The 26,609-nt window shown below is 41.5% G+C and overlaps 1 protein-coding gene and 1 non-coding gene across 2 annotated transcripts in view; both read right to left on the bottom strand.

Annotated features, from left to right (window-relative positions):
- Positions 1-1,105: 1,105 nt before the first annotated feature.
- The window catches only part of UTP4 (UTP4 small subunit processome component), a 35,168-nt gene continuing 9,664 nt past the window's right edge, over positions 1,106-26,609 (bottom strand). The window contains exons 6-17 of the mRNA XM_021705727.1: positions 23,692-23,903; positions 16,934-17,105; positions 16,741-16,832; positions 15,440-15,536; positions 14,615-14,679; positions 12,838-12,960; positions 12,283-12,439; positions 8,996-9,102; positions 7,963-8,058; positions 5,448-5,633; positions 3,773-3,883; positions 1,106-1,648 (exon numbers count right to left, since the gene is read on the bottom strand). Coding sequence (XP_021561402.1) covers positions 1,532-1,648; positions 3,773-3,883; positions 5,448-5,633; positions 7,963-8,058; positions 8,996-9,102; positions 12,283-12,439; positions 12,838-12,960; positions 14,615-14,679; positions 15,440-15,536; positions 16,741-16,832; positions 16,934-17,105; positions 23,692-23,903 — 1,535 coding nt within the window. The 3' untranslated portion in view covers positions 1,106-1,531. The remainder of the gene's footprint in view (positions 1,649-3,772; positions 3,884-5,447; positions 5,634-7,962; positions 8,059-8,995; positions 9,103-12,282; positions 12,440-12,837; positions 12,961-14,614; positions 14,680-15,439; positions 15,537-16,740; positions 16,833-16,933; positions 17,106-23,691; positions 23,904-26,609) is intronic.
- On the bottom strand, positions 6,307-6,368 carry LOC123323361. Its single transcript, XR_006539360.1, has one exon. It is a non-coding gene; the product is annotated as a U7 small nuclear RNA (small nuclear RNA).

Below are 26,609 nucleotides of genomic sequence, written 5' to 3'. Positions count from 1 at the left end.
AAAAGCTGCAGTTGTTTAAAGTACTCCTGTTATAGGAATGTCCATGCCTATGTGGATTCCCTATATCTATGCTATTAGATGTGATTTTCTCTTGTTAAAAAATAAACAACTCGGGCGCCTGGGTGGCTCAGTTGGTTAAGCGACTGCCTTCGGCTCAGGTCATGATCCTGGAGTCCCGGGATCGAGTCCCACGTCAGGCTCCCTGCTCAGCAGGGAGTCTGCCTCTCTCTCTGACCCTCCCCCCTCTCATTCTCTCTCTCAAATAAATAAAATCTTAAAAAAAATAAATAAATAAACAACTCATATTACCGTAAAAGAAACGTTAACAGGCAAAGGAGAGAAGTAGCATCCACTATAAACCTTGTTTTACCTGTTCCCTCCTAGCAAACCTGAAACAGGCTGTCCTTTATGTTATAAAGTTCTCTCTTATTACCTCTCTGTTAATTCTCTTCCCACGTATCTACCTTAAATTCTCACTTTTTATTTGCCCTTTCCAGACTGGAGGATGGGTTCATCTTAGCAAAAAATGTTTTTTTTGCCAGCATTTTACTCATGATGTCATCAGAACTCATATCCTTCTCCGCATCCCAAAAACAAACAAAACCACACATACTGGGTTTCCACAGGCATGCAACACAATACATTCACTGAGATGGGAAAGAAATCGATCTGCTTGGTTCAGGTTAACTAGAGTTCTTCACCTTCTAATTTAAAAGATCACATTAAAACTAGTCAGCTGATAACACCCATGGGAATAACAACGTCAAAGCAAGTAAAAGAAAACGTAAAATAGATGGCAGGCTTTCTGGTTCCATCCTCCATTCCTACTGTTAACAAAATCCTTGCCCAGTGTTTCTTTAATCTTTGAAACTGGCATATATATATATATATATAAAACATAAAATATAACATGTTATCTATATCACTATATGTATTTATCAGGTGAAAGATGGTTAATGAGACTGATAACCCACAGCCAGATTTTTTTCCCTTTAAATAAAATAAAGAGCTGAGTGCCAGAGGCCAAAGGCATCAGTTTTTGAGACGGAGCACTGCAGTTAAAATTCTTCCTTGAAACAAGGCTTATGATCACTATTGGTAGTGAGGCTATCTTGAGTGAACAAGCACAGTTCGCCTGCCCTCTAGGGCAGTGGTGGGCAGGTCCCCAGGCCTCTGCACTGGCTGCAGGCAGGAGGCTGGCAGACAGTGAAGGTCATCAGCCCTCTGAAGCCTCAGGCATGTGTGAGGGAAGAGAAGAGAAGTACCATCTTTTATCCCCCCTGAGACTGTGGTCTAAACAACAGGACCCTGACAAAGTCGGATGAATTTGTACCTGCTTGGAACATTATCCCAACTACAAATACCTTGGAGTTTCCATTCACTGCAGTCAATGAAGGGAAGTTACTGTCCATTATTTTGGAAGATAACATTCATAATGACTAGTCCTAAAGAATAACTTTGTTTTATTATCATGATTTGTGAAAACAAACAGGGCAGACAGTTCAAGGAAGGACACAGACAGTGCCCTATTTTAGGTCCCAAATTTCTTCTTTTTGATGGGTGGTGGAAGCTGAGCGATGATGTCATCCAGGGGCCGTTCTACTGCAACCAGTGTTCTTTCATCCAAAAGATCCATGAAGAGCAGAGGCTGTAGAGAGATGATAATGACTCTACCAGGAGTTAGGCTCCAGGGCCAGTCCTGAACAGACGGACTAGAGCTAAACAGTCAGCTTAGTTCAAGGCTGAAGGGATCAAATTTTTTTTTTTTTTTAGAATTTTTATTTATTTATCTTGACAGAGAGACAGAGAGAGAGGGGACACAAGCAGGGGGAGTGGGAGAGGGAGAAGCAGGCTTCCCGCTGAGCACAGAGCCCAATCTGGGGCTCAATCGCAGCACCCTGGGATGATGACCCGAGCCGAAGGCAGATGCTTAACGACTGAGCCACCCAGGCGCCCCTGAAGGCATCAAATTTCTTTTTTTTTTTAAGATTTTATTTATTTATTTGAGAGAGAGAGAATGAGAGAGCACATGAGAGGGGGGAGGGTCAGAGGGAGAAGCAGGCTCCCCGCTGAGCAGGGAGCCCGATGCGGGACTCGATCCCGGGACTCCAGGATCATGACCTGAGCCGAAGGCAGTCGCTTAACCAACTGAGCCACCCAGGCGCCCGAAGGCATCAAATTTCTGACAATCTTCCTTCCCTAGGACTCAAAATGGTTGGTCAGATTGGGAGGTTTTTTTTTTTTTAAATTTATTATTTATTATCCCTCCTCTATCTATCTATCTAAAGTAATCTTGGGGCGCCTGGGAGGCTGAGTTCGTTGAGCATCTGACTCTTTATCTCAGGGTTGTGAGTTCAGGCTCCACGCTGGGTGTGGAGCTTACTTAAAAAAAAAAATCTCTAGGGCGCCTGGGTGGCTCAGTTGGTTAAGCGACTGCCTTCGGCTCAGGTCATGATCCTGGAGTCCTAGGATCGAGTCCCGCATCGGGCTCCCTGCTCGGCAGGGAGTCTGCTTCTCCCTCTGACCCTTCTCCCTCTAATGCTCTCTGTCTCTCATTCTCTCTGTCTCAAATAAATAAATAAAATCTTAAAAAAAAAAAAAAATCTCTACACCCAACATGGGGCTCAAACACACGACCTTGAAATCAGGGGTCGTATATATGCTCTAGTGACTAAGCCAGCCAGGTGCCCCAAGGTTAGAAACTTATCTTCCTTTTTTAATTAATTAATTAATTAATTTAAAGATTTTTATTTATTTATTTGACAGAGAGAGACACAGCGAGAGAGGGAACACAAGCAGGGGAAGTGGGAGAGGGAGACGCAGGCTTCCCGAGGAGCAGGGAGCCCGATGTGGGGCTCGATCCCAGGACTCCGGGATCATGACCCGAGCCAAAGGCAGACGCTTTACCCAGGCGCCCCAAAACTTATCTTTTTAAAGTTGTTTTTTTTTTTAAATCCTTATACTCAATGTGGGGCTCAAACTCACAATCCTGAGATCAAGAGTCACATGCTCTTCCGACTGAGCCATTCAGGCACCCAAAGGTTGGGAACTTTTAACTGAATTCACTAATAAAAGATTTCAACAATATTTTTCATGTTTTTCTATACAGAACATTTGTTCTCTAATTTCTTAGGAATCAGTGTTAACCAATGGCTTTGGAGCCTGAATTCTTGGAAAACAGCAAGCTACAAATGCAGTAAGAAACTAATCATACTTAAATAATTTACAGATGTCCCTCTTTAAAAAAAAATAAAATTCTTACAGACCCCTGAGAAAATATTCCAGGACACCCAAGGAACTCTAATCTGAAAAGCATGAATATGGAACTTCCAAGCTGGCACAAATAGCTTGTAGTATCATGAGCTTAATGAATATTTATTGCATATACAGTGAAAAGCTTAGCCCAGAAAGGGAAGTCACAATAAATTCAATGACTTCCACTTGCTTGAAATTTATCTTGTGGAACATTCTCCAATTAGAAGTCACATTTAAAGGCCAGCTTCGACACAAAGATACCACCCAAGCTCCAACATAATTTCTCACTACCTATGTATTTCATTTTGGGTAAGTATGATGTACATGCCTCTAATATACTTAAGCAAGAATAATGAAATGCAAACATAGGAACAGACATCCTCAGAAAGGGACCTGTCTACCCAAAACAGGTTTTCTGAATATAAAATGAAGGTGCTCTTGTCTGCCTATTATGGAGCTTGTTACATTTTGACAATATCCCAAGGAACCATCTAGAATATAATGTAAGATGTTTTACCTTATATATCTTAGAAATTTTAAAGGCATGGGCGGTACGCCTCCTGATAACATCTGATTCGTTCGTGGGAGGAAGTGGATTGTAGAGTAAGGTTTTGTCATTTGGAAGAGGCTAAAAAGACAAAGACATACTGTTTAAATCGTTATTTTTATTGGGCTTTTCCAGAACAAAGGACTATAGTGATTTTTCAGGCAAACACCACCCTTTCAACCATCATATTAGACATGACTCTCCTTACTTCAGGAAGAAAGCCGTAGCCACTTTTCCAGCTATACTGTAGAGGACAGGAGTATGAAGCAAAAAGCGTGGTACTCTAGTCCAGCAAGATCAAAGGGCCCAGCTGGGGCTTCTGGCCAGTCTTGTCAGTAATACTTTGTGAGACAGGAACAAACTGGCATGTGCAGGAACTTAGCCCATGCGGCTCTGCTTTCTAGACTATTCCCCCAACCAGATCACAGACAGGCCAAGTGACTAAAGTTCTCCCCAGGCCAAAACCGAAACACAAACCACCCCCACTGATCTCACTGACACCTCGAAAAATGGCCTCTGGCCAAGCAAGTGATATTTCATCTCTGACTTCCTTGGGAAATAGCTCTGCCCAGCATGAGGAAGTGATGGACTTATCACCAATGCATGACAAAAAAATATGGACAGCCCTGGGCTGAGTTACAAAGAGGCAAGCGAGTGGGAGGGGCCCTTCCTGTATCACTCATCCTGCAGAAGGCGCTTGTCAGCCAGCTCTGTTTCCCACGCCCAGAGGACACAGGGCCTGCGAGATGAGTTCCAATGACACATCATGCCCACCTCCTTGAGACCCATCTGCTGCTTTCCCCTCAGTTCCTTCCACCCCCACCCTCACAGATAGACCAAAGCCCTGCGGGTTGGTTGTAATCTAAGCCCAAAGTGCATTACAGGCATGGCCACAGCTAATACTGCTCCTAAGAAACAACTACCTGCCCAGAGAAGACAGGGAAATTGCGGTGAATCAAAACAGCAGCTGGTAGAGGCTGGAATCTAGAACTGAAAAAAATGCTCACATCCCACCTAAATCACAGCCATGAAGAATGGAATTTTTTTCTTTTTCTTTTTTTTTTAAGATTTTATTTATTTGAAAGGGGGGGGGCAGAAGTAGACTCCCCGCTGAGCCGAAAGCAGACTGAGCCACCCAGGCGCCCCAGGCTGGACTTTTTTCAAGACATTAAGACCAACTCTTCAAGCTTACAGATACTGTTTCAGCATTTTCAGGCAAGGGGAAAAAGTGGTTAAAACCTCAGCCTGTGTCTCCTTTAATAATAAAACTATGTTATTCAGTCACCCCAAGGTGCAAAGGTGAAAGTGATTCAGCTAAATCAATGGTATTCTCCATGAGGGTTACCTTCTGAATACTGACCTAATCACTTTCCTATTTAAGTTTTTATGTTCACAGGCAAAGCAGAGAAATCCTCAAATCAGCAAAAACCAGGATACAAAGGCCTGCCCCTACCCTGGGAGCCTCAGGGGCCTGGGAATGAAAATGAGGAAATTTGCAAAACAAAAATTCCTCTCCTCCAAATAATAGGTCAGGAAATTTTATTCTGATCCTCCTTTCTCTTTGTACTTGTTGCTTTAGAACTTGAAAATTCCTAAATACAGAAAAGTCAGTGTGAGCACAAAATGGTAGTGGTGAGGAACTTACCAATGACTTGTCAATGATGCAGAACATGTATGCATCATGGAGAAGGATGTGCATTGGTCTCTTGGGATGAAAACTGATGTGTGTGATGGGAGTATCCCTCTGGAGCCAAAGGTAATGAAAGCCCTGCTTCTGGATGGTCCGGCTCCACTCTGTATACTGTTTGTCCGGGATACTGTACTCAAATACCTGAAAAAGGATATGGTACACAAGAAATGCAGGCTGGTACCCAGAAAAACTGGAATGTATCTCTTATTCCTTGCCAAAAGATATCTATACAAACCCTGACTGTATCACAGTCAGTCTTACGCTTTCTACTTTTTTTTTTTTTAAAGATTTTATTTATTTGACAGAGACACAGGGAGAGAGGGAACACAAGCAGGGGGAGTGGGAGAGGGAGAAGCAGGCTTCCCGCTGAGCCAGGAGCCCGATGTGGGGCTCGATCCCAGGACCCTGGGACCACGACCCGAGCCGAAGGCAGACGCTTAACGACTGAGCCACCCAGGTGCCCCTGCTTTCTATTTTTAAGTAAAAAAATTTTAAGGTAAATTATAGAACATAAACAATTAAGTTAACACAGAAAGATTTATAGTGAAAGGTCACCCTGTCATCTTGACATCTCTCTTCCCCAAGACAAGAGCAGTCTATTTCTTACTTAGATCTTTTCAGATCTTTTATGCATACAATACATGCTATTCTGCATGCTGCATTTTTTATTTAGCATTATGTCATGGAGACTGACCCATGTATCAGTAACTGTAGCTATATATCACTCTTGCCCCCTTAAAAAACATATAATAATCCATTCACTTTTTGGATGTACCATGATTTACTTATCTAGTCTTGTTTTTTTTTTTTTTTAGGGGGTCTTCCGGTGAGAACCAAAAAACCTGCTAGACAAATTCTAAAAGAGCTGTAATACTTATCTAGTCTGTTTAACAGACACTTATTTCCAATCTTTTACTGCTACAAAGCTGCAATGATTATTATCTCTGTCTTTCTGCACCACTCATACATCTACAGGAAGAACTCTTCTTTTTCTTCTTAAAGATTTTTTTATTCATTTTAGAGAGGGGGAAGAGAGAGAGACAGAGAGAAAACACATGTGTGCACACACAAGCAGGAGGTGCAGTGGGAGAGAGAACCCCAAGCAGACTCCACAGTGAGCACACAGTTCGACACAGGGCTCGATCCCACGACCCCGAGACTGGACATTTAACCGACTGTGCCACCTAGGCACCCAAGGAGAACTCTTAAAATTGGAACTTCTGATTCAAAGATTATGTGGATTTAATTTTTTTTTAATGTATCTCAAAGTGTCCTCTAAAGGGGTCATACTAATTTATTCAGTGTACCAAGTGGTGTTTCCCTATATCCTCACAGCATTTCCTATTATCAACTCTACAGATCTTTGCTAATCTAACGGGTACAAAAAATTTCCCACCAGGTGTAATGACTGAATACCTAAGGGACCAAATGCCAGAAAAGGACATCAGGTGGACATTATGTGTGACAAAGACAAGGATATGGCTTCACTAATCTTTCAGTTTTGGGTCAAGGACACAAACCCATGAAACCAAAATCAGAGATTTCATTTTCTGGATAGAACATTTATGTGTGTGCGTACATTAGTATACAAACTGCTTATCAAAGTAGCAAGCATCATTTGCCCAGCAATCTACTTTAAATGTGCTTCTCAGATCACAATCTTTCCAACAGCTCAGTGAGGAAGGTATTATGCCCATTTTACAGATAAGGATATATAAGTATTGGTCATTTCACACAATGTGTTCCATTTCACAATATCTGTAACTCAGGTATTTTAAAGATCTTCTTACAACCTGGTACGGAAAAAGCACTAAGCTACGCACTCATTTTGGTAACTGTTACCTCCATTACAGGTAACAGATTTCACTAGGACCTAATTTCCTTATCTGTAAAAGTGAAGGCAAATTACATGATCTTTTTTTAAAGATTTTATTTATTTATTTGACAGAGACACAGCGAGAGAGGGAACACAAGCAAGGGGAGTGGGAGAGGGAGAAGCAGGCTTCCCGCGGAGCAGGGAGCCCGATGCGGGGCTTGATCCCAGGACCCTGGGATCATGACCTGAGCCGAAGGCAGACGCTTAATGACTGATGCCCCAAATTACACGATCTTTTAGTCACTTCCAACCTCAAGATCTTATTCCATCCCATATCCAGTCTAACACCTGGTCCATGTCATCTCTAGTCTAAAAACAATCAGTAAAATGAATACTTCAAAATTCTTCCTCCTTCCTGTACCTCTTTACTCTGTAATCTCAGAGCTTCATCATTCCATTGTGCCCAACAAGCCAAAGGATATTACTGGCCTATAATATACCCAGGCTATACATGGAAACTTTACTTCACACAGGAGAAAACTACCTGCATATCATCCAATATTTTCAAACAAAAGCTCCTCCATAATTGTCATTATCTTAGCTTCTTAGTTACTATCCAACAGAAAGGAATTAGAAAGCACTGGAATCTCTTACCTGCTGGTCAGAATGAGCAATGACAAGGTTGTTGGTATTGGGGGCAATGGCCAGAGCAGTCACAGGGAAATTATAGGAAGGTACGGTGCAGTGAAGCTGGGAATAAATAACAGACACAAAAGACAACTCTATATAACTTCTCTCAGGAAAGACTGGATGGTCTAGGTCTGTTGTTTTTAAACAGGAGTTCTATGGAAGTTCCTAAAAACATCAGGTAGTACCCCCAAACAATAAACCTTAATTAAAAACAAAAACACGTTTAACTGCTTACAAAACTGACAGCATTTGCAGAAAACTTCAGAGTAAAGCTTTTGTTACTACCTCTACATCTGTATGAATTGCTCACAAACATGTCATTCATCAAGCAATCTATAGCTCTACACTAGATTTAAAAGAAACTAATGCAGTTCCAAGACATGTGCACTACTACACAGGGACACTCTTAAATGCCAGGCAAGGCTCAAAGAGCAGTACATGCTTCTGCCATAATGTCATAAAGATTAAGTTATACAGTTAATAAGCAAGCTCATTAAATGTTGCAGTTTGGTATTGTTCTATAAACGCTTGATGCTTATTGCAAGTTTTTATAATGAAGATGAAAACTTGTAAAGGATCATTAGTAATTCAATGTGTGAATGACAAGATCAATACTAATTAGTGAAAAGTACTTTTCCTGTTCCTCTGTCAAACTTCTGTTTAATTTAAACATACCTTGAGATTACAAGGCAAGCTATTAAAGGAAATTGTTACTAACTGCCACTATTCATCTGGGTGAATTAGAATTTTCTTCCCCATAATATAGAAATAACCTGGATGTAAATTCATCACCCATAAATCCTTAATTTCAAATTTCACTGTTCCCACTGATTTTAATGTTGCAGATTATAGTTTTGGGGCTCCAAACAAAACAGGAAAAATTCTTAGTTTAGAAAAAAAAGAGAGCGTAATAATTTGCCGGGTCATACCAATCTGCCTTGAGTCTTGTTAACTGTTAACTTCCTCCTGTTTCCTACTACTTAAACCCCATGCTCACCTTCAGATGTTTTATGTTGTACACATGGACTCCAGCACTGGTACCTGATGCAGCTAGCCAATTCCCATCCGGACTGACTGCCAAAAGACACATGGACTCCACCGTCCCTGTGCAGACAGAATAACAGTTAAGTCTCTGAATTCAGTGTCCACATCCAGCCTTGGCCTGAGATGATGGCAAAAGCCAGTAAGACTTTTACTTTATTATTACTTTTTCAAGATTCTATTTATTTATTTGGCAGAGAGAGAGAGACAGAGTATAAGCAGGGGGAGCAGCAGGCAAAGGGAGAAGCAGGCTCTCCACTGAGCAAGGAGCCCGATGCGGGACTCGATCCCAGGAGCCCCTGGAATCATGACCTGAGCCGAAGGCAGACGCTTAACTGACTGAGCCACCCAGGCGTCCCCCAGTAAGACTTTTTTTTTTTTTTTTTTTTAAAGATTTTATTTATCCATTTGAGAGAGGGAATGAGAGACAGACAGCAGGAGAGGGAGGAGGGTCAGAGGGAGAAGCAGACTCCCTGCTGAGCAGGAAGCCCGATGCGGGACTCGATCCCAGGACTCCAGGATCACGACCTGAGCTGAAGGCAGTCGCCCAACCAACTGAGCCACCCAGGCGCCCCCCAGTAAGACTTTTAAATCACGACTGGATAATTTGATAGTTCTGCAAATAAGTTCCAGACATCAGTCTACTATTTTCATTTCATTAGCCATCCTTCATGTAAAGAGGAGCCAGAGATAAACCTGAAGGCATCACTTGCTCAAGCCTGAGTGAGACACTGCCTACTACAGGAATGGAGAATCAAGGTAGCAGCTACCTGAAGTATTTTAGTTGTTTCAAACTCCTTTTTTTTTTTTTTTTTTAAGATTTATTTATTTGAGAGAGATAGTGCAAGCAAGTGCACAGGGTTGGGGGAGGGTGGTGGGGGAGGAAGTCTTAAATAGAGTGTGTGCTGACCATGGAGCCTGACGTGGGGCTCAATCCCACAACCCTAAGATCATGATCTTGAGCTGAAGCCAAGAGTCACACACTCAACTAACTGCACCACTCAGGTGCCCCTACCAAATGATTTTTAATCAAAGTTAAGGACAAACAGCTAGTTCAACAGGCTTGCGGCATCTCCTTAATTTATTGGGTACCTGTTGTACATGTGGGCCATCTTTGTCATCAAGGGATTTTAAACCAGTCTGGCAAAATGAAGACTCATGTGGGTTAAAAATCAAACAGCAAGGTTGCATGCCAAAACATGTGCTGCACACAATACCCCCAAACGATGAAAAGGCTTTATAACAAGACATATGCCAGGTGCTTAAGGATGGGTGATGTGGGTAGGAAAGGAGAGAGAACAACGTGAGCTAAGTAAAAAGGACTGGAATACACAAGTTTGGGGGCTATGAAGAAACCAGCCTGACTATAAGAGGACAAGAGATGAGAGAGGAAGAACAAATAAAGTGCTATCTGTAATGCAGAGCCTAATTTTAAGGGGTGCTAAATACAAAATACAGAGTCTACATATTTTCTTTTTTTAAAGATTTTATTTATTTATTTGACAGAGAGAGACACAGCGAGAGAAGGAACACAAGCAAGGGGAGTGAGAGATGGAGAAGCAGGCTTCCCACTGAGCAGGAAGCCCGATGTGGGGCTCGATCCCAGGACACTGTGATCATGACCTGAGCCGAAGGCAGATGCTTAATGACTGAGCCACCCAGGAGCCCCCAGAATCTACATTTTTTAATAAAAACATATACAGGTACTCAATATACACTGTCACTTATTTTATCTAACTCTTAACCTGTTGGTTTCTTTTCTTATATGCTTCTGGAACAGCTTAGGAACAGTGAGAGTTTAAGAGTTGATTTTCTAGGCTGATGGAGTCTAAATGACAGTGAAGTTGCTATAATCCAGGGCAAGGGAGAAGCAAAAAAGCCCATGAGAAGTACTGGGTACCAAGTTCTCAATCATGAACTCAGCTATACACAGTTACTGAGTCATGCAGCATACTCATGCTCTCAAAGAACATTAGAAATTCAGTCATGAACTTTATATGACAAGTAATGCAACTGCATCTATAAGTTCATCTTTAATTTTACAACCGGGGTGGGGGAAGGGGGGGAGTGCCTGGGTGGCTATTTGATTAAGCATCTGACTTAGGCTCAGGTCAAGATCTCAGAGCCCTGGGATCCAGCCGAGTCGGGCTCCTTATTCAGCAGGGAGTCACTTTGTCCCTCTCCATGCTTGTATTCTCTCAAAAACAAAACAAAACAAAAAACAAAACAACCCCAAGACCAACCACCAGGAGCACTTGTTGGGGGGTGCAGTCGGTTAAGCCTCCAACTTTTGGTTTTGGCTCAGGTCATGATCTCAGGGTAATGAGACTGACCCCACGTTGGGTTCTACGCTCAGCACAGTCGGCTTGAGATTCTCTCTTCCTCTCCCTCTGCCCCTCCTGCTTGTGCTCTCTCTTCTCTCTCAAAGAAATAATAAAATAAATCTTTATTTAAAAAAATAAAATACAGGGCACCTGGGTGGCTCAGTCGGTTAAGCGTCTGCCTTCAGCTCAGGTCATGATTCCAGGGTCCTGGGATCAAGCCCCATGTCTGGCTCCCTGCTCAGCAGGGAATCTGCTTCTCCCTCTGCCCCTCCCCCTGCCCATACTCTCTCTCTCTCAAATAAATAAAATATTAAAAATAAATAAATAAATAAAATAAGGGGTGCCTGGGTGGCTCAGTCAGTTAAGTGTCTGCCTTCGGCTCAGGTCATGATGCCAGGGGCCTGGGATCGAGTCCTGCATTGGGCTCCCTGCTCAGCAGGAAGCCTGCTTCTCTCTCCCCCTGCTTGTGCAAATAAATAAATAAAATCTTCAAAAAAATAAAATAACAACCAATGAAAAAATTAACATGTCCAAAAAATACCTATTTATAAACACATATCAGAAATACACAAAAATATTAATGGTAGTTATTTCTGGGTGTCAGGATTACAGATGATTTTAACTTTCTTCTTGCTCTGCTAACAAAACTCTAAGAAGGGTGATGAAACTTCTGGCCCCAAATAAGGAATCAAAAACCCAGTGAGAAAAGAGTAGGTGTAAGGAACATTTCAGATCTCATCAAGCGTTTTCACTTGCCAGGTATCTCCTCCTACTTTAAATTGCAAACATGTGAGTATTTGCAGGGTAGAGAAGAGCATTAGGGAACCCCAACAATGAATGAGGTTTAAAAGTAAAGAAAAAAAAAAAATTACATCAGAGACTGACAACTCTCCTCCTTGGCCAGTTACCAAGTTCCCACCTGACTGAGGCTGGAAAGTATGCAGGTGCTTGAAGCTTCCTTCCAATAGCCGAATGACATGTAGAGACCCTTGATTTGATGCCACAAAGAGTTTTGTTGAATCTTCAGAAAACAAAATCTGAAGAGCAGAGCGAAGGAATGCTGGCATTTTGGAAACCTTGGGGTGAACCAGTAGAAAAAAACCAGTAAGAGAGAGAAGTGAGACCTAGAACCCATCAAAAATAATCATAGCCAGGCTTAAATGACATTAATGCTTCCTGTATCTAAGGGAGCCAACTGAACAAGCGCCTAGAACACTGACGTGTATATCGTAACCTATCCATCCCCCGTTTCATCTCTGCAAAAGCCTAAACTTTACTGCCACTCTCTGGCATTTTCCTACTCCTCCAAAAATATAATCACTTCAAAATGGAAATAAAAGAGTGTTTTGTAACAGCTGCCTCCAAATAGCTTTTCATTGAGCAAAGACTCATATCCAGTACATTCCACTTCACACAAAAATCACATACTTATGAAATTTCTTATTGTTCAACCAGACATTGGGTTATCACTTACCCTTTGGAGGCTTATGTTGTCATGTTCATAATTCAACCGATAAAGAAAAAACCGAGAAGTTGTAGAATAGGCTATCCAACTTCCACAAGGGGAGATACAGCTGCAAATAATGTTCTCAGGACCCTGGGAATGTTAGGAATCAGGATGAATAACCAGAAAAACTTCATATGATAAGGTTCACTGTGACATGAATCCTCAAGCTACTGCCACTCTGGACATAACCACAGATACCTACACATAATCCTGACACTCATATGCTGGGTGTCACTATGATTACTTCAGATGTACAGCACCTAAATGGTGTGGCTTGATTTCCAAAACCAAGAACAGAGGTCTATGAATACTGTGAACTTATCTCAGCCCTTCGTGTATTTTAAAGATAGCTTCATACTAAACCCTAAGTTTAGAAACCTGAGAAGAAAAGCCTTTAATGCAGTAAAGCTTTGGAGGCCAGGTGACTTGGAAAACTGATTTTCTGCATTTTGTTTGTCTACGATACCTGCCTTAAAGATCTCCAAGAAATAGTAAATAAAAAAAGTTTGCAAAACAAAGGAAAAGTTTAATGTAACATTTATATAATTCAAAAAACTCATAAAATATCTAAGTATATGTACATATGTATACACACACACACTCTCTGCCACACAGAAAAAGATTTAGGAGATATAGTCAATCAATTAACAATAATTATTCCAGGTGAGCAGACTAGAATTAAAGAGGTAGTCAAGAATATAAACTATAAATACTGTTTGAATTCTTTCCAGTAAAACTGTATTCACAAATATTTGTATAATTAAAATAAAGACATTTAGGGACACCTGGCTGGGACAGTCAGAAGAGTATGTGACTCTTGACCTCAGAACTGTGAGGTTAAGCTTCACGTTGGGTATAGAGATTACTAAAAAAACTAAAAAATTAAAAAATAAAATAAAATAGGGTGCCTGGGTGGCTCAGTTGGTTAAGCATTTCCCTTCAGCTCAGGTCGTGATCCCAGGATCCTGGGATCGAGCCCCCGTCTGGCTCTCTGCTCAGCCAGGAGTCTGTTTCTTCCTCTCCCTCGTGCTTGCTCTCTCTCTCTCTCAAATAAATAAATAAAATCTTTAAAAAAATTTACAAAGACATTTAAAAGGAAGTTACAAAGCAGTTTGCATATTATATATTTTCATCATTGTAGAAAGAAAGGATATACACACGCACACATGGGTGGAAATTTTTTCTGGACAGCTATACAAGAAACTATTGGCAGTGATTATCTATGAAGAGTGGGACCAGGATTTGGGGTAAGAAGGAGGCTTTTTTTTTCATTGCATACTTTTATACCATTTAATTTTTTATTAGTAGTATTTTTCATTTATTTTTTTGAGAGAGTGTGTGCAGGAGGTGGCGGGGGGAGGGAAGTGACAAAGAGAATCCTAAGTAGGCTCCACACTCACCGCGGAGCCTGACGTGGAGCCCTTATCTCACAATCCTGACATTATGACTGGAGCCGAAATCAATCGACTGAGCTGCCTATACCATTTTAATTTTATAAAAATATGCAAGTTATTTACATAATAATACCAAAAGAAAGAAACACAATTTCCTGTATTCATTCATCCAATATATTCTGAATGCCTAACTTATAGTCACAGGAAACCTAGTCCTGTTGACACAGTACTTAATTTAAATCATTTAAGATTTTACAGAATTTATGGTATCAACCAAGCAACCCTCAAAATTCAGAATAAGAAAAATGTTCTGGATTTCAGAGCCTGAACACACAGTTAAACTTCCTTACCTTTGTTTTGAGGTGCAGCAAATGATCTGCGTCTTTCGAAAGTGGAAGGGTATCCCCATTCTTTCCTGGAACAAGAAATTTCCAAGGTTTTCCTACTCAAAGAAAGATTATTTGTACATTTTTCTTTTTACTGAGAAGTCATTCCTGAGTAGAATGGAAATCTCTACCCCTGGGAAATTAGAAAAATGTCTGACTTAGTAAACCCACAGTTTTTTGGGTTTATATGAGGCAGAAGGCAGTGAGCACTTTCTTAGCTTCTATTTGGATGCCTTGGATATGGCCCATGGTATATCATTAATTCTCTGAAGCTACAACCTACAGTCAGGCATGCAGGTACGGGTACAAGTGGGGTTTGTGTGACCTCGACTTCAACTTCATTTGCTCATTTTGGAGCCTAAAGTAAAAACCTCTCATCTACCATAAAACAACAGAGCCCAAACACTTCATGAACAGGTCGTACAAAAGGCCACTAGGCTGTCATCCCAGTAAGATCCATATGACCTTCTCTTCCATGCCGGGCTGCCACTACCCAACATTAAATCTTGTCATTTTCAGCAGCCTGTTCTGATCCCAGTCAAGGCAGGGTAAACTGTATCTACAACGCTTACCTCCACTATACCTTTGCAGTGTGCCTTACAGGACCATCAACTTTTAACATATGATCCAATATTCTGATAACGATTCTAACACTCTGAAGAACTCCTTTGCTCTGAAGGCACAGGAAAATCTCCTCCCATTTTTCCACAATCAGAATTTCACCTGCAATTCTAATTTTTTGCTTCTCTCTCCAGTTTTCTTATTGGAAAAGACTTTCTCCCATTGTACCTGTTGCAACTGTAGATCCCAGTCGCCAAAGTTCCAAGTGATGAGCAAACTGGAAAAGGAGAAGCTGCCTCTTTTTTGAACAGGAAATGAGACGTCGCTGTATCCAAGAATTGAAAAGTGATAAATAAGCCAAGGTATTCTATCGCCTCAGTACAATACAGTAGCAACATCCTAGCACATTTTTTACCGTCGAAATCCATTTTACTTCGTTAAAATTTCCTAAGTACTACCATATGCCAGCTCTGTCCTAGGATCTAAGAACATAATGGTAAATAAAAACATAGCTACTGGCCTCAAGCTTGTAGTCTAAAAGGGTTGACCAAGAATTCAACAGGCAACTGCACTAAGTGTGCTAAGAATTTTAACAAGGCTAAGCACAGTAGGTAATGAGAAAACATAGAAAAGATATCTAATCTAGTCTTGTGGGGATAAGACAAGAGTCCTGATGAGGCTCATTAGTAAAAACTTGTCAGGCAAAAAAGGTAGGGCAGGATGTTCCAAGCAGAGTGATGGCATGTAGAATAGCTCCAAGTTAATAAGAGAGCATTAGAAGGAATACAGTCTTTCCGCACACTGAACTGGGAGGGGGTAGGGAAGGGGTGCAGCAAGGTTTGACAGAAGTGAGAGAAGATGCTGAAGGATCAGGGCCAGACCAAGGACAGGTTTCATAGGCCATGCTGAGGAATTAGGTCTTTATCCTGAAGGCAACAGGGATCACCAAAAACTTTTAAGCATTTGTTTTTTGAGTGGATCAATGGAGAATAGGCTGGAATAACACAAATGTAAATAAAAGGAGATCAATTTAACAAGCAAATCCAGATGAGAAAAGACACGGATTCAAACTAGGATAATGGCAGTGGAGACAAAGAGAAATGATTAGAGTGACAAGACAATGAGGAGGCCGACTCAGTAAGGTTTACTGGTTGAATGGAATGTAAAAGCAGGTAGTGAGGAGAAGAGTTTCTAGCTTGGAAAGATGTCTTTTTACCTTGGAAGAACACTGGAAGCCTGGATTTTCCTGCCCCCACCGAGAATAAAAGAATCCAGTCTTAACAAATAAACTCCCCATAAAACACAACTATCTGGAAAAGGGATGATTTCCCCAGAAAATGAACTAGGAGTGCTACCGTAAATCTCTTTGTCCCTGTAAATATATTTGTCAGAGGCTTACCTCAAAAACAGAAGTTTTTGAAAACAGAAAGTAGGTAACAACACAAGTCCTACAGATTTGCCCAGCAAGTGTGAGCTGTGCTCAGTCTTACAGGATAGAGGGACAGTGGGGGCTAGGAGGTGATACTTACATGGGGAAAAGTGATTTTTCTGAGAGCAGCATCATAATTCTTAACCTCCACCTTCTCCATGAGAGGTCGGATAACTAAATGGGTGTCAGTGCCTAGGGCAAGAGGGGTGGGGGTGGGGAGAGATGGCACCAGAATTAGAACAAGTCCTGCATGGACTGGGTAAAGAAGTAACCTAGCAGAGAGTGCAACCTACCTCCAGATATCAGTGCTGTCGGGCTGTGGGCCACGGCTCGAACGTCATGTGTATGATGCTGGAATGGCTTTGTCCGCACCCACTGCTTCTCACTGCTGTTGGAAGTCACAGAGACCAGCTGAAAATGGAATACTGTCCCCTCGGCTGTGCCCACCACGAAACTGTCTTCTTGCTGAGAAATTAAATCATTAGGGAGGTACATTTAAGCAAAACAGGGCCCAGTTTGAAAAAATATACCCTGAGGTTTTCTGTCTACAGAGCTTAGGGGAAAACCTGTGCCCAGAACCGAAAGGTAAGTTATGGGGTCTTTTTCCTCTAGAAGCTGACAATTCCATCAGAGGAGCAAGCTCACACACAGGTAATAATGTGCCCCCTACTGACAAAATTAACAATATGTACCTCAAACTGTTATAGTACTTTCAAATATACAAAGTAGACCCCATTAGAAAAGCAACAAAAACGATCACCTAGGAGTAAATTTCAATTAATAGTAATAAAAATATATTCTCAAAAGATTTGGACACAGGGACTCATATATGAGTACACCAATGTTCATGGCATTATTCACAAAAGCCAAAAGATGGAAACCCAAATGTACATCAACAGATAATGAATATGCACAATGCACTGTGTGTGTGTGTATAATGAAATATTACTCAGCCTTAAAAAGGGATGAAATTCTGATAATGGTATAATGTGGATGAATTTTGAAAATTTTATGGTAAGTAAAATCACCTAAACACCAAAGGACAAATATTATATGATTCCACTTACATGGGATACCTAGAACAGTAAATTCATATGGACAGAGGAGATTAAAGGTTACAAGGGGCTGGGAGAAATAACGTGTTATTGTTTAACCAGTAGAGTTTCTGTGTGATGAGAAAGTTCTGAAAATGGATAGTGATGGTTGCACAACACTGTGAATGTACTTAATGCCACTGAAATGTACTTAAAAATGGTTAAAATGGGGGTGCCTGGATGGCTCAGTTGATTAAGCATCCGACTCTTGATTCTGGCTCAGGTCATGATCTCAGGGTGGTGGGATCAAGGCCCATGAGGGCTCTATGCTCAGCTCGGAGTACGCTTCCTCCTTCTCCCTATTTCTCTGCCCCTCTCCCTGCGCGCATGTGCATACACATATGCTCTCCCTCTCTCAAAAATAAAATAAATCTTTAAACAAAAAAAGGTTAAAAAGGCAAATTTTATGTTATGCGCATTTTACCACAATAAAACAAGTATTTTTTGGTTGTTTGTTTTTTAAAGTAAAGTCTGGGTGTGCCTAGGTGGCTCAGTCAGTTAAGCCTCCAACTCCTGATCTCAGCTCAGGTCTTGATCTCAGGGTCATGAGTTCAAGCCCCTCGTTGGGCTCCAAAAACAAAAACAAACAAACCCCAGTAAACTACTGGGAATGTGCGAGGAAAATATTGCACAACTGTAGTCAAAAGAATGAAGTTTAGAAAACCCTGAAACTCACTGGCTTCTTTTTAGGATGAAAAGAAGGCGGGTGGAGGTAAGCAGCCTGGTCAGTATCACACAAAGACCCAGGTTCCCTGGTCCTCAGTTTAAGGCTCTCTCTTACCAGTATGTTGAGCACCGTAACTTCTCTTAGTTTTAAAAGGTCTTGGTATATCTGGGGCACCTGGGTGGCTCAGTCGGTTGAGTGTCTGACTCGATTTCAGCTCAGGTCATGATCTCAGGATCCTGGGATTGAGCCCCATGTTGGGCTCTGCACTCAGCAGGGAGTCTGCTTGAGGATTCGCTCTCCGTCTCCCTCTAACCCCACCCGCAGCTCGCACTCTCTCTCTCAAATAAATAAATAAATCTTTTATAAATAAGTAAACAGTCTTGGCATGTCTACAATTTTTTAAAAATTCCTTTATATTCTCAAAACCATCCTCATTTTCGCTCTGGCTTTTAAAAATACATATAACTTTGAGGGCGCCTGGGTGGCTCAGTCGTTAAGCGTCTGCCTTCGGCTCAGTTCATGATCCCAGGGTCCTGGGATCGAGTCCCACATCAGGCTCCCTGCTCGGCGGGAAGCCTGCTTCTCCCTCTCCCACTCTCCCTGCTTGTGTTCCCTCTCTCGCTGTTTCTCTGTTAAAAAATAAATAAAAATCTTTAAAAAAAATAAAATAAATAAAAATAAATAAAAATAAAAATACATATAACTTTGAGCAGGGGAAAAAGAAAAAAAGACAGGATGGATGCTTGATAAGGTAGTGAGAAAAGCCAGGAACTGGATCAGCAGTTAAACAATCAAACGGTATGAAGATTAGGTCAGCCAGTTAAGACAAAAGAGATGTCTTGGGCGCCTGGGTGGCTCAGTCATTAAGCGTCTGCCTTCGGCTCAGGTCATAATCCCGGGGTCCTGGGATCGAGTCCCACATCGGGCTCCTTGCTCAGCACAGAGCCTGCCTCTCCCTCTGCCTGCCTGCTACTCCCCTGCTTATGCTCTCTCTCTCTCTCTCTCACTCTCTGTGTCAAATAAATAAATAAAATCTTTAAAAAAAAAAAAAAGAGATGTCTAAACATGTATGAACATGTAACTGCCACAACTACACATTTACTGTGCTAAAAACTATGTATGAGTAATTTGCAAGGTTAAGTATCATTTGCCCTATCAGGAGAAACTGTGAATGACTTTGAAACGAGCATAAAAAGTACTGGTATCCTTGTCTAGTGAGCCCTGTGACGGTCTCAGAGCTATTTTACAACTCTGTAAACTGTAGTAATGAGAGTGATGCAAAAGAATTTTGCCTGGTGGAATGCAGCTACTAATTGCCCTATGGACACTGAGTCTTGCAAGAATTTGTAAATAAATTCATTTCAGCATTCCTGATGACCTTATAGAACTGTATTTGTTAAATTGTCCTTTTAACTGCCTATAACATCTTACTGGTTTCCTCATTAGTTAATGAGTTACAGAAAATCTCTGACATTTCCATTTCATGTTTATATGAGTCATGATTTTATCTTTTTTCCCCCCAATCATCATTTAATAGCTCTTTACACAGGTAAAGAAATTGGAACTTCAAAAGCCTTTGCTCTGGGCACACCACACCACCTCAACCTGTGCCAGTTCTTTTTGAGGTAACTTGCAGGCACATGATGGTGAGAAGGAAGGAAAGCATATCTGAAGGACAGCATATAAGGTAGCCCAGACCAGCCTCTCCCTTACCTCTACTTGAAAATCATTATCCCAAGGAAAAGTGGAGATACTGAGCAGCTTAGGAACTCATAGACTGTCCCCCATCTCCAGCTAAACAGTTCATTTACTGGATGCCTGGGTGGCTCAGTCAGTTAAGTGTCTGCCTTCACTCAGGTCATGATCCCAGGGTCCTGGAATCAAGTACCACACTGGGCTCCTTGGCTCAGCGGGGAGCCTGCTTCTCCCTCTGCCTGCCACTCCCCATGCTTGTACTCTTGCTCTCTCTCTGGCAAATAAAATCTTTAGAAAGAAAAAAATAGAGTTCATTTACCAAAAGGGGGGGGGCAGTTTGCACAAAATCCCACCAACAGAGAGGGACTAAGAAGGCAACACTAACTCACTCCACATCATCTTTCCCTGAGGTAGTATCATAAAAGAACTGAAAAGGAAATGAAAGAAAAGTGCTCTCTTAGGGCGCAAGAGGGAACAAAGCAAGGAGAAAGCTGACCTGGAAAGGGAGAGGGGAAGTGTCCTAATTTAATCAGAGGGACTGTTTCACACAGAAAAACAATCTGAAGACTGACCTCTAAATGAAACCAAATGTTCCCTACAACTCCCTGCAGGAATCAGTACTCGCCTACTTGATAAGGGTGAAAGAAATCTAAGAAGATCAAAGGACTGGGTATTTGCCACCATTCACTCTTCAGTCAATGAAAATCCAATAAAAAGATACCGAAAAATAATCAGCTGGTCGGGCAAGAGAGTATAGTGGAGAAAAGCCTTGAAATTAGGATCAATTTCAAAAGAGAAGTGAAAATAATGCCAATACCACACTCACTGTGCTAGATACTTTACATGCACTACCCATTTAATCCTTCCCAAACTCTGAAAGTATGTATTGCTAGCACCCTGTTTTCACAAAAGAAACTGAGGTTTAGAAACAAATAGCCTGCCCAAGGAAGATGAGTAGCTATTAAGTGCTACAGCTGGGATTCAAACCCAAGTCTGCCCTAGTCCAGAGTGTGTGATAAGCATGGAGGGCTGGAATTTGTACAATTACATCCCCCCCCACACAAAAAAAGCACACAGTTCCCTGACTCTCAGGCACACCTTTGCCCACATTTAAACATCTCTGAAATCAGGATATCTGTTGGCTGTCAAGCTGCACATGTGTGACATCTTCAGATAAAGAGCAAACATCAAAATTTGCAGAATGGGGGCACCTGGCTGTCAGTAGAGCATGCAGCCCTTGATTTCAGGGTCCTGAGTTCAAGCCCCACATTGGGTGTGGAGCCTACTTAAAAACACCAAAACAACAACAACAAATTCAAAACAAACAACTTGCAGAATGGTTGTCAAAAACTGGGAAGAAAATCTTGGGACTCTAGTGGACATCATGGATGGCTGGGAGGCATGTGTAGGAAACATGGACCCTGATGACCAAGTTAAAAAGTGAATTACAGTCCATCTGTGCATGTGAAAAAGTTTTAGGAGTACCTTATTCACTTTATTTCACTTATATTTTCCTTGCTATACATGCACAAAAGTGACATAACAAAAATTTATGCTTAAGTCTCAAGGACCTCCTCAATAAGTAAAATATAAATAAAACATAAATAATAATAAGTACAAATAAAAAAAATTGTAGAGGCACCTGGGTGGCTCAGTCGGTTAAGTGTCTGCCTTTGGCTCATGTCATCATCCCGGGGTCCTGGGATAGAGCCCCAAGTTGGGCTCCCTCCTCAGCGAGAAGTCTGCTTCTCCCTCTTCCTGTGCCCCTCCCCCAGCTCGTGCTCTCTCTCTTATGCTCTCTCACTCTCCCTGTCTCAAATAAACAAATCTTTTTTTTTTTTTTTAAGATTTCATTTATTTGTCAGAGAGAGAGAGCACAAACGGGGAGCAGCAGGTAGGAGGAGAAGCAGGCTCCCCGCTGAGCAGGGAGCCTGATGCAGGGCTTGATCCTGGGACCCCGGGATCATGATCTGAGCTGAAGGGAGACGCTTAACTGACTGAGCCACCCAGGCGTCCCAATAAATAAAATCTTTAAAAAATAAAAAAGAAAAACATTGTCAGTTTGTATTATAGTAGTTCGTATTATACACTTAACTTTTACATTTAAAAAAAAAAGCACTGTCATAGCTTAATTGGCAGGGTTTCTTCTTTCCAATGATAACAAAATTATGGCATGTTTTATAATCATTTGTATCTAAGATTCAATACAATATAGTAATTATAAACACATGGTAAAAGAAAGATGACAGTATAAAATAGCATAGAGTACAAATTAAGCCTGCCTCCTGCCTGCCTGCCACAACTTTCCTCTCTAAAAATTACCATTAGCATTTTTCATCTCAAATATTGAAAATATGTTAGCAAAACTATATATACAGAGATTAAACATGTAAGTAATATAAAATCTGTCTCTCATTTTCTTTCCTTTTTTTTTAAGATTTTATTTATTTGAGAGAGAACAAGCAGGGGGAGCGGCAAGCAGAGAGAGAGGGAGAAGCAGGCTCCCTGCGAGCCCAAAGCGGGGCTTGATCCCAGGACCCTGAGATCATGACTTGAGTGAAGGCAGATGCTTAACTAACTGAGCCACTCAGGCACCCCTGCCTCTCCTTTTCAAAACTCTATTTTAAAAGGAAAATTTCTCGGGGTGCCTAGGTGGCTAAGTTAACGGTTAAGCATCTGACTTCGGCTCAGGTCATGATCTTGGGGTCCTGAATTGGCCCTCCATCGGGCCCTGTGCTCAGTGGGGGGTCTGCTTCTTCCTCTCTCTCTTCCTTCTGCCCCTCCCCCACTCGTGCTCTCTAATAAATAAATATCATTAAAAAAAGGGAAAATTTCTCCTACTCATTTCAACTTATTCTTCATTATAGTTACATGTGACATCTAAATGTTTCACAGGACTTTAACACCCATCAAATTGTTCTCATGGAAAACCTGTTAAGTGGGGTAGAAACAACTTACAGGCAGGAAAAGCAAGCATGAGTGATCTCTACACTAATTATTGCATGTCCACACTTAAGATAGCAAGCAAGTCTCAAACTAAGAAGACAAAGAATAAAGGATCTAGTCAGCAAACCTCAAAGTCATTTCCCATGCCCCAATGCTAAAATACCCAAAGGTTTCTGATTAAGAATTCATGTTACCAAAAAGGAAGAGGCACACTTGTTCAATACAGTCTGCTAAAGTCATATTTAAATAGAAGAAATTTAATTTTTTCAAAATCACTGTAAAATTATTTCCTAATTTCCCAAGACAGGAAGCAGAAGAGTTATACAAACAGAGAAAAAGAGCACTTCTCAAGATTCTTCTAGGGTCCCTGTGGCCTATCTAAATCAGACTGGATTAACTGGGGGTGGGGAGCTTGTGAAGAAAACCTCTCCGCTAACTAATATTCTAGAGAATATTCTCTAACCAGTTGTTAGGAGAGTAAGAGCGTTCAAAGAAATTATGTGGGTTTAAGGTGCATTCTCCTCAACTCATCTCCCTGCATAAAACACTGAGGATTAGGGAACATTGTTTGTGCCACCTCACTGACACAGCCTCCTCCACTCAGCCCCCAGGCTGTACAGGAACTGCTCAAAACAGGGACCATACTCACATCAGATACTGCAATGGACTGCACATCAGCACTGGCAATGAGATGGTTCTTCACAAGCGTCCCAGTAGCGGAGTCCCAGAACTGCACCTTCCCAGCAGAGTCCACACTTATGACGGTGCCATCAGACAAGAAGGCCACGCCCCATATGATACACTTCCGCTTAGACACACTCATATACTGCCTATCCACCAGCATCTTATGAACAGCACTCCCTGAAAAATAAGAAAAGCCCAAATTTGAATGGTACTTACTTCTTTTGTCTTCAAAACCTGCCTGTGGTAGGCATCTATTAAGTTAGCTGCCTGAGCACAGACCACAAACAGCCAGTAAATAGTAGTTATGGTGAACTCAGTCTCAAAACACAAAAATGGTTACCTAAAGACTGGGGGGGGGGGGGGGGGCTGGTGAAATTGAAAGGAGACATTTGAGACTTCACTTAAAACTGCCCAAAAGCAATGCGTATTACACTTGGCTCTTTTCTAAAACCCCACAGAAAAGGGAGAGAAGACAATAGTTGATAAAATGTTGGGAATGAAAAAGAAAACACAGAATAGTAACTGACGTAGCAGAGCCCTGAAACTAAGTCCCAAGTCAACAGTGGGGAAAACCAAGAAGCCACTTAATTTATACCATGAAATCCTCAGAAGACTCGGAACTGTGGTGACCCCAAAAACTCTGGAAAAAGTGAAAGTGGAACTAAAAAGAGAAATTGGTTGAAAGTATGCTTAGAAACTTATAGATCCTTCAGATAACTATCCCCCAACTAAAAAGCCAAGCAACTCCCAAACTTCACCTCAAACAAGAATGGAGATTCATTCTCTGAAGAGAGAGATCAGGCACAACCGAGGGTGGGATTACTATATGGAAAACAGATAGAGTGAAAATTAACTGAATGTTCAGAACACCAGTTTTCTTCCCAGAGTGCTGATGACCGGGCTTACTATCACCAGGCAGGAGAATAAAACACAATTCTGGGAAATATGACCAGCACAAGAAAAAAGATCTAAAAAGCCAATGTCTTTGGGGGTTCCCCAAACTAAGATTCCAGCCAGATCATTCCTCAGTGAAACCTATGAGGAATAAGAGTATCTACTCATGTGGTAAGTAACGTTATCATCAGACATGTGAGCAAAGCTGGAATGTGAAAGGTGGAGGCCAGAGAGACTACTAGAAAAAAAAAATACCAGAGAGAAAACAGAGCAAGAGTGAAGAATACCTGACAAATATCCTGAATAACCTTAGAAAGAGAAGTCCATATATAATGAAACAAAAAACGCTATAAAAAAGAACACTGAGGAAACAAAAAAGAGCTTTGGAAATGGCAGAAATGAGAAACTCAGTAACAGGATTTACAGATAAAGACAAGGGGTGCCTAGCAGGCTCAGTCGGTGGAACATGTGACTCTTGATCTCGGGATTTTGAGTTGGAGCCCCACACTGGATGTAGCAATTGCTTAAAAATAAAATCTAGGGGCGCCTGAGTGGCTCAGCCCATTAAGCGGTTGCCTTCAGCTCAGGTCATGATCCCAGGGTCCTGGGTTGAGCCCTGCATCAGGGTCCCTGCTCGGCAGGGCGTCTGCTTCTCCCTCTCCCGCTGCTTGTGCTCTCTTGTTTGTGCTCTCTCTCAAATAAATAAAATCTTAAAGAAAATAAAATCTAAATAAATAAATGCAAGATAAAAATAAAGATAAACTCCCAGGAAGCAGAATAAAAAGTCAAAGATATGAAAAATAAGAAGGGCAAAAAGATAAGAATAGTAGAAGAGCCAACATCCAAATAGTAAAATTTCAGAAAAAGAAAATGGAGAGAACCTCCTTTACCAAATAATTTAAGAATCTTCTCCAGAGCCCCGCATCGGGCTCTCTGCTCAGCCAAGAGCCTGCTTCTCCCTCTCCCACTCCCCCTGTGTTCCCTCTCTAGCTATCTCTCTCTCTGTCAAATAAATAAATAAAATCTTTAAAAAAAAAAAAAAAGAATTTCCTCCAGAGCTGAGGGGCACCTGGGTGGTGCAGTTGGTTAAGCGTCAGACTCTTGGTTTCAGCTCAGGTCCTGGGAATGAGCCCTGTATCAGGCTCTGCACCCAGCTTGGAGTCGACTTGGGACACTCTCTTTCTCTCCCTCTGCCCCTCCCCACTGTGCTCTCTAAAAAAAAAAAACAAATCAATCTTAAAAAAAAGGGGAGGTACCTGGGTGGCTCAGTTAGGTAAACATCTGCCTTTGGCTCAGGTCATGATCCCAGGGTCCTGGGATCGAGCCCCGTGTCAGCTCCTTGCTCAGCGGGGAGCCTGCTACTCCCTTTCCCTCTACCCGCTGCTCCCTCTGCTTGTGCGCTCTCTTGAGCGTGCTGTCAAATAAATCTTAAAAGCAGAAAAAAATTTCCCCCAGAACTGAAAATTGGGTTTTTTGATTAAAATAATCTACCAAGTGTCTAATACGATTGATGTTAATGGATCCACACATCAAGAAACCTAATTATTACATTTCAGAACAGTAAGGGTAAGATCCTAAAAGCTCCTTGTAAAAACAAACCAGAAAACCTATACAAAAGATCTTCTCCCAGGATGGCATCAGAGCTTATAATAATACTCGAAGCTGAAGACAATGGAGCCATGACTTCAAAATTCTAAGGGAAAATAATTTCTGACCTAGAATTCTCATGAATCCCTTCTCGTGATCCACCAAACAAAGGAATAAACCAGGAAAGTGAATGGACACAGGGGATTCTACCTGAGAGAGAAGCAAAGGAGATCCACGGAATGACTGAGAAATCAGTGTTCAAGACCTACAGAGGTATAGCAGGGCCAGAAACTGGTACACTAGACTGGAGGTCAGAAGGCTCTGGGGAGAGAATCATTCAAGAAGATAAAAGTGGTAGAAAGAAAATCAGATCTATCTGAACCTAATTTAGATGAGATCGGG

This window comes from Neomonachus schauinslandi, chromosome 16 (assembly GCF_002201575.2).
Source record: "Neomonachus schauinslandi chromosome 16, ASM220157v2, whole genome shotgun sequence".
Taxonomy (NCBI): Eukaryota; Metazoa; Chordata; class Mammalia; order Carnivora; family Phocidae; genus Neomonachus; species Neomonachus schauinslandi.
The sequence above is the reverse complement of the archived record's forward strand: the minus strand, read 5'-3'. Positions and strand labels throughout refer to the sequence as shown.